This window comes from Citrus sinensis, chromosome 4 (assembly GCF_022201045.2).
Source record: "Citrus sinensis cultivar Valencia sweet orange chromosome 4, DVS_A1.0, whole genome shotgun sequence".
Lineage (NCBI taxonomy): Eukaryota > Viridiplantae > Streptophyta > Magnoliopsida > Sapindales > Rutaceae > Citrus > Citrus sinensis.
The window spans coordinates 25,960,815-25,969,454 of record NC_068559.1 but is presented as its reverse complement, the minus strand read 5'-3'; the positions used below and the strand labels follow the sequence as shown (position 1 = coordinate 25,969,454).

Genomic DNA, 8,640 nt, shown 5'->3' with positions numbered 1-8,640 from the left:
AAATCCAGCAGAAATGACAATCAGAAATCAATAAATAGCAAAAGCTAAACATTCTTTCTATCTGGTGGAGGGATCAGATATAACTGTTTGATTTTAATGGAATATGGGATGTGCATATATATATGCTTTCATTTGGCTTCACATGTCGGTTGGGATCTTGGATCTGCTTTAAATCGGCAACAATCAGATCAAATTCGTTTCAGTTACATCTGCTACACGCGTTAGTACTTGGTAATTCTAAGGTTGGTTTGGGCAATTTATTTTAATGATTTAACTTTCAGCAGGGATCTGTGTTTTTTTTTTTTTTTTTTGGCTGAAAGATCATGAAAGTGATGCAAAAGAATGTGGTCACCAACAATTCAGTTCAGATGGTAGTTTCAGATGTATAAGATAAAGAGAAAAGAACACTACAAATAGCTTGATGCCTCGATCCCACTTTGAATTGCCAGATGATCAAATAAAGCTATGAAAGGTGGAAGAAAAAGACTTGGCTTGCTGAAGCAATAATAATTTTATGATTAACAGATCAGGTTATAATTCTGATAGCTAGCTCCGTCTCTGATGGATTCCAGTTTATAATCTTTTTACCAGTTTACATTGTTGTTTATTTCTTCAACCAACGAGAGAGATAGTCTGTTCCAATTGTAAAGATCATACCTATATTACAGTTAGTTAATATTTCAATGACGGAACGATACAACGTAATGTCATTCTATCTACGATATATATAAGAAGCAATATGTAAAGAACACATGGATTTATTTGTTGCAGTTTACCAGGAGCAGGGTGATATGTAAGATCCATTATTAGGGAAACTGACTTTTCATTTTTGCTAGATTTGACCATCGTCAGGCCTTAAAATTGTGTCATGCTAAGTATTTACTTGCAGGTGGATAAGTGGATTTTCATGTCAAATCTTGGAAAATTCGTTATGAAGTAGTTTACATATTCAACAAAATTTCCAGCTTATAATGGCAGCACTTCAGCTGTAAGGAGAGCGACTAGCTTGCATCTTAATTAGAGAGTAATAGGCACCTCCATTCCCCATTGAGAGGAGACTCGATTGTGTTCCTTGCTCAACAACCTTCCCATTCTTAATCACCACTATATTGTCTGCCTTCTGAATTGTGGACAACCGGTGAGCTACAACAACACATGTTCTTCCAACCATCATCTTCTCTAGTGCTTCCTGGACAAGATTTTCCGACGCGCTATCAAGGGCACTGGTTGCCTCATCTAGAAGTAAAATCATGGGATTCTTCAGTACTGCTCGAGCAAGTGCAATCCTCTGCTTCTGGCCTCCTGATAGTTGGACTCCTCTTTCTCCACAGTAGGTATCATAACCGTCTTCCATGGAACTGCATTAGCCATCAAACAAATACGTTTGAACAAAAGTATACGCAATGTTCTGGTTATAAACTTGTAATGATCTCAGAGAGATTACAATACCTTATAAATTCATGAGCATTGGCTGAAATTGCAGCTTTCCTTATTTCAGCTTCTGTTACAACTTCTTTACCATAAGCAATGTTCTGGCGAATAGTTCCTGCAAAAAGTGTTGGCTCCTGACTCACTAACGCAATACATGACCTCAACTTTCTCAAGTTGTAGCTCTTGATGTTACGTTCATCTACCGTGACTGATCCACTTTCAGGGTCATAAAATCTTTCTATTAGTCCTATAATTGTAGATTTTCCTGATCCACTTTGTCCCACAAGTGCCACTGTTTTTCCTGCTCCAATTTTGAGACTAAGACCCTTGAAAATCATTTGGTCAGGTCTTGATGGGTAGCTGAAGAATACATTCTTTAGTTCTATGAATCCTTTTGTAGGCTCTTCTATATCTTCGCTAGCTTTAGGATCTTCAGGGTCTATCTCACTTTTCCTATCCAAAATTGTGAAAATTGTTCTGATGGCACTCGACCCTTTTGCAATATCAGAAGTCATGCTTCCTGCATCGGCAATATTTTTACCGGTGCTCATTAATAAGAAGAATGCTTGAAAAAGCTGCTTCGGTGATACTAATCCTTGATTCATTATCCTCCCTGCGTACCAGAAAGTCAAAGTTATAGAAGCTGTTGTGAGAAATTGAGAGCTGAACAGGCCAATACCCGAAAACCATGATTGTTTGATGCTCTCCTTTTTTGGGCCTTTCATTGTTTCTCTGAAGAGATCCAATATCCTGTCCTGAGAGGAAAATGCAGTAATAGTTCTGTGGTTAGTGGTAGCTTCACTTGCTAGTTGGCTTCCCTCACTTTGTGATTTCTTAGCTTTTTCAGACATACTTTTCATTAGAACACTTCTTGAATAGAAGCACCCAATATTTAAAGGCTGGACGGCAATCATAACAATTGCTACCCTCCATGTAACCAACAAACTAAGCGTATAAGCCAGTGAAGCACTGAAGAAAACCTGAATCAGTAATGACATACGATCTGCAATGAAGGACCTAACCAGGTGGGCTTCGTTAGCTAGTCGTGCACAGATTGCTGCACTTGTATTCTCATCCTGATCAAACCACCCAATTTCAAAAGTGAAAATTTTTTCCAGCATTTTCTCCCTCACTCTTTGAACTAAATGCTCTCCCATGATTGCAAAATTGTAGTGCTGAATGAGATTGGCAATGAGAGTTAAGAATGCTAGGCCTAAAAAGATGAGACAGTAGAGTCTAGTTTCTGATTTGAGCTTCGAATCATCTTTAATAAAGTATGCTGAGACAACTGATCCTAAGCAGTACGCATAAGATGGATAAATTGCTCCAGAACCAGCTGAACCTAAGCACCCAAGTAAAGTTCTCTTCCACTCAATTGCACTCATTCGCAGCAACCGCAGTAGGCTTGAAGGAGAATGAGAATTATCGTGGAAGTTTTTATCATTTTGGTTTTCAACGGAATGCATTTGGAAAGAACCTGTCATGCTGATGGAAAACGTAGGGCTAAAAGGGTAGATCGGGCTATTTTGATAACTTGATCCCTCGTTAATTGGTGTGTGTGGAGTCTGCGCACTCATCAAGCTATGATGGCTTTTACTTTTTGTTGGATTATAGGAACCAGATGCAACTTCATTCCTCATTGCTGATTGCTGCAATTGCACCATTTTGCTATAGGCGCCGCCTTCTCCATTGTTCATTTGCATCAGCACATCATGAGAGCCAGATTCAATTACTCTCCCTGATTGAAGTACACCTATTAAATCAGCCTTACGAATTGTGGAGAGGCGATGGGCGATAATAGTCGTTGTCCTTCCTTGTGAAGCCTGGTCTAAGGCTTCCTGCACTATTCTCTCAGACTCTGCATCCAAAGCGCTTGTTGCTTCATCAAGTAGAAGAATTTTTGGGTCTCTGATTAAAGCCCTTGCTATGGCAATTCTTTGTTTTTGACCTCCAGACAACTGAACTCCAAATTGCCCAACCTGATAAGTACATAAAGCTACATCAAAATAAATTGGTGCAATGGAAATCAAATTTTGTTGGATTAAGAAAACACAGCTTACCTTAGTTTCATAGCCATCATTTAACTTCATGATGAAGTCATGTACATTTGCAGCCTGGGCTGCCTTTACTACTGTTTCCATTGAAGCTCCTGGCTTGCCAATCAGAATGTTCTCCTTTATGGATGTTGAAAAAAGAATCGGCTCTTGGTTAACCAAACCCATCTGGGATCTTAACCATTTGAGCTGAAGCTTTTTTATTTTGTGCCCATCAAGGAGAATGTTTCCCCTGACAGGGTCATAAAATCTTTCGAGCAAAGAAATGACTGTGGACTTGCCAGAACCACTGCTCCCAACAAGGCCAATAGTCTTCCCGGCTTCAACTAAAAGATTGAATCGTTGAAGAACAGGGGTATCAGGCCTCGTCGGATAACTGAAGTCAACATCTTTAAATTCAATTTCTCCTCTCAGGTACGCCAAAGTTTTTCCAATTTCATCTTCAGAATTTATAACTGGAACTCGATCAATCATCTCAAAAATCCGGGTAGCAGCAGTTGTTGCCTGGGAGATGAATGAGAGATTTGGCAGCGCGCTCATAATTCCCCTGAAAATGCAGTATTGAGGCTGTGAGTCTGTTTCAACATAGACGTTTATCAGTTTATGGCAGGTAAGTGATTCCTGAAGCCATTGCACAGATTTTCCAATTTCTCTTCGGAGAAAAATTTGTGCTGGTAACTAAGAAAAATACAATTCTAACGAACTTAAATGTGACCTTCTAATAAATTGAAAATACTACAGTCTACAGATAAGAGAGAAGATAGGGGAAAAAAATGAAAAAAAAGGCAGGCAACTTACACTCCTCCAAGTATTGTACAGATTCCAGCAACGAAAACAAGGCCACCTTTTTCGCCTCTCTCAGTGACAAGGACGCTGCCAACCCAAGACTGGAAAGCCCAAGCTCCATAGGTCATTCCCATGCTTCCAAGCAGCAATCCTTTTGTCAAACCTTGCTTTATACCAAGCTCCATATTTTTCCTAAGAGCCAGGCTAAATCTTTTCAATGTTTGGTGCTCCCCAACAAATGAATAAACTGTACGAATAGATGATATGGCTTGTTCTGCAATCCCACCAGCAGCTTCATAAGCATCCTTACCCTGGGCTCCAAGGTCCTTTAGTACTTTCCCGAACACAATTCCTGGAACGATGAACAAGAGCGAGAATGGCAAAGCAGCCAGGGCCAGTCGCCAAGAGAGTAGGAATGCCACCAAGATGCTACCGATGAATGATGTGAGGTGTGCAAGACAGTTGGGTATCTTCTCAGCAACTGCATCTTGGATGGAATGGGCATCTGAAGTGATGTTGGTCACAACTTGGAAGGTAGAGGAAGAACTTGTTTGGTTGTCGAAGAAACCAACTTCTTGCCTGAGGACTGATTTCAGGTACTCCATCCTGATACGAGATGCCTGTCTCTCTGCAGTTCTTGTCCAACACATTCCTTCTGCAAAATGAATGTATATATGATACAGCCATATCCTTAAACTGGAAGCATACGAAGTTTCCTACATGAACCAGGTTTATCCAGCTAATTGTTAAGCTCATGCGGTCTAATGGCCAGAGTTAGCGAGAGTTGCAGGCTTGCAACTGTAAAAGTAGCCCGCCACATGTTAATAATACTATATAAATCACCGGACTAAAGGTTTCTTGTTATGACTTTTGAGATCAACCGAACCCAAATAATAGGATATGGTAACAAAGTTATTCACGTACCAATGAAAGCAAATATCCCAACAAAGATTGCAACACAGAGAAGCCTCACCGCGTACTGTATAAAGGATGAAAGGCAGCTTGTTAATTACGCTATGGAATAGAAGCATTGTTAATCAATTATAACGGAAGAAAATCATTTACACAAGGAATCACTTTCAGGTACCTTGTCAACTGCTTCAATGGAGATTGAGATATCAGAAGTCCCAAGCTCGTTGATTACCATGCTGAGAATGTACATAGTGAGCGGAGTCATCATCCCATCTCCGATGCTGCCCACCGTTCCAAAAGCCAAGAGCAATTTGTCTTTGCCATCAGCATACCGAAATAGGCCACCTTTGGTCCCCATATAACTAGCTTTGATATACAACTTAATTAATTTGTTCAGGTAACAAAGTTATTTAATTATCCAATTTAAACTTAAAATTATTGGCTAATTTGCACCGTTAATGTTGATATATATAAGGAATTCTATAGAGATAGCTACCGTTAATAATGGACAGAGAAAAAACTTGCAAGTTCAGGACAATGTGCAGATTCAGGTTGTCTTCTAGATTAAGCCAGCATTTGTGCTTGGTCCGTTTAGAATGTTGGTTGCCATAATTCCAACTGCCTCAGGTTAGTAAATTGTGGGTTTTTCTCTTTAGCTGCCGGCTACCCAGAGAGCACATACACACCAAGAATTATTATCTTTCATTCTTATACAGTCGTCACAATTAAATTAATAGCTGTGTAATCTATTAATTAAGGAATCTATGATATGTAAGTACCATTGCATAAAATGCCAATGTTCCATTAACAACACCTCGCAATGTCGCATCATTGTGACATCCAAAATATTCTGGAGGATCCGGCAGCAGAATAATTCAAGATTTGGAATGTAGTCGGAAACTTTTAGGAGTACATGCAGACTAGAGAGATCTTGTAGAATTTCTAGGCAAAAATAAAATAAATACATGTTCCACGCTACGGGCAAACGAGTCAAAACAGTTTCTTTTAGTTGGTAGATTAAAAAGAGAAAATTTTAGTGACCTTGAACAAATCATTTCGACTAGGATATTATTTGGTGACCTTTAGTACATCATCTCGACTAGGATGTTATTTGGTCACTTGGAGCATGTCATCTTGACCAGAAGATTATTTGGCGACATCGAGCAGATCATCTCGACAAAAAGGTCACCAGGAAGCAAGACTCAATCAAAATAAACTACCACAGATCTCCTCTAAAAAATCAGAGCACGAATTTGATCCATAAATAGTTATTGCCACGATCTAAGGTGGTGGGTTTCGAGTATTTATAAATGTAACACCCCAAATTCACCAAAAAAAAAAAACTCAATAGGAATTTGGAATGAAACCTTATAACATTAGTCTTATAATTAATCCCAAATAAAGTCAATGTTGTCCATAGCCAAAATATGTTCTCCAAAATAATAAATAACTCAATAATCCCCCAAAATAAAAACTAGCTCTAAGAATTAATCAAAGTAACTACAATTAATTCGTTTAGAAAATGCCAAAGTTTTTCAGCTAACAAATCTTCTCCGCTAGACCAAAAGCCCACATCTCTAAAATCAATCTACAAAATGTTGGAGACGAGGGGTGAGCCGTCAACTCGTTAAATAAACTCATGCATAAAGTTACTAATACGAAAAAGTATATAACCATTATTATGAAATACTATAAGCCAGGAAAACAGTAATCATTTTATAATCATATGTAACTCATAATCAGTTAAGTTATAACGTAAAAATCATTTATCAATAAAACCTTTCTTTCATTCAATTTGCTCATGCCACGTAGTGTCACTTGTATCCCCGGTGACCTGGTTAATAGTTCAATATGTTACTTATACTCCCGATGACCTGGCCAATAGTTCAATTAGGGTACTTTACCCCACAATAATCGTCAATAGGTGCGCACAATACAACTAGTTATTCAAAAATATCAACAACAGTAACTACGGACAATGAGCCAAAACCTTAAAATAGTTTCTAGTTTTTCAATACCAATCATTCAGTAATATTTCGATAAAACACTTTTAAGATATTGAATTAGCAAAGCTTTACAAATACTTTTAAGGAAAAATATTTCATAGAAAAATAATTATTTTTAAATTATTTTTAAAATAAATTTAAGAAAATATTTTAAATAGCTTCAAAACCATAAATTGCCAATCCATTTGAACAACATTATTCTATTCATAAATATTTACATATAATAAATATTATGCATGAATTCACTTACCTCGATCCAATGCAATCAACAATATCCCAATCACACGAGCTCACTCTTGGCCTATAATTATCAAGACAAAATTCTTATCAATATCTTATTCAATTATGACCTAGATAAAAAAAACCCAAAAATCCTTAAACCATGTACTCTTAATTAAACACATCAAATCACTAACTGCTTCTGTCAAGCTATAAACATGTCGGAAAATCATAAATATCACAAAAATCTACTGTAAACGTATTGGCATTCAATGCAAAATTTAACAATATTAATTAGAGTTCATAATCATCCCTGTAAACTGATTTTTCCACAAAAACACAAAAACTGTTTAGTGACGATACAAATAGAGGACTGATGATTCCAAAATTCATAACTTTAGTTATACATATTCAAAAATAGTAATTCAAACTTTGAAGATCAGAGGAGACAACAAGGAATCAGAATTAAAAATTTATAAGCCATTTACTGATGAAAAAGTAACCCAAACTCGTTTAATATTAGCGCTCGCAATTCTAGAAAACCGTTTCCAGGATTGCGGCAGCCCAACTCTATGATTTTTAGTTATTTTTATATAAAGTCAAAAATTACGAAGTTAAACACACAGAAACTAGACATATTATGTGCAGTAATAAATATTCCTAGAATTTTCAGAAGTCGTTTGGATTATGAAATAAATTATCGAAGTGAGAATTACTGCTTAAAATAAAAAATTTCCAACATCAATGTTACGAATTCGAAAAATCAAATCAATTTATATAAAACGAGTTTTTGAACAATAAACATATGGATAGAAAGATAAAGATGTCCATTTTAATCATTATAAAGTTTTATGCATGAAACGCAATGAAAACAACAGTCGTATGAAGTTTAACCTATACTGTTTACAGTTTTCAAGATAATATAACAGCACTACTTCCACTCAATAACACATAAATCAATACATGATTAAACTTTTCACAATTTTATAAACACAATACATACAAAATCATTCAATCAATTACATAAAAATCACAATCAAAATCAAAAGTTTAAAGGCTTATAAATTCTTTCCTACCTTCAAGAAAAAATCCAAGCTCAATAACTTCTTTAATGGAAAACATGAACACAATCAAATCTTCCTCTTTTCTTATTCAAAAACATGAATTCCCTCATATGTTGTCTATTGTATTCTTTTTTTTTATTAGTCTTTATGGTTTTGAGAAACAAAATA

General features: G+C 36.6%; 1 protein-coding gene across 1 annotated transcript; it reads right to left on the bottom strand.

Moving 5' to 3' along the window:
• Positions 1 to 283: 283 nt before the first annotated feature.
• On the bottom strand, positions 284 to 6,758 carry LOC102620376 (putative multidrug resistance protein). The gene is made up of 7 exons (XM_015531889.3): positions 6,728 to 6,758; positions 5,359 to 5,549; positions 5,196 to 5,250; positions 4,284 to 4,926; positions 3,492 to 4,032; positions 1,450 to 3,410; positions 284 to 1,358 (listed from the first exon to the last, which is right to left on the bottom strand). The coding sequence occupies exons 1-7, from the start codon at positions 6,756 to 6,758 to the stop codon at positions 983 to 985; spliced, it is 3,798 nt and encodes a 1,265-aa protein (XP_015387375.2). The 3' UTR covers positions 284 to 982.
• Positions 6,759 to 8,640: the final 1,882 nt, after the last annotated feature.

What these genes read in the sequence shown, in the direction of transcription:
- LOC102620376 (XM_015531889.3), bottom strand. Translation starts at nt 6,758, where the DNA reads ATGTGGGCTTTTGGTCTAGCGGAGAAGATTT. An exon ending in TGGGATATTTGCTTTCATTG is followed by an intron (nt 4,927 to 5,195) that starts GTACGTGAATAA and finishes TTCATTTTGCAG; the next exon opens with AAGGAATGTGTTGGACAAGA. An exon ending in AATGCTCATGAATTTATAAG is followed by an intron (nt 1,359 to 1,449) that starts GTATTGTAATCT and finishes TGGCTAATGCAG; the next exon opens with TTCCATGGAAGACGGTTATG.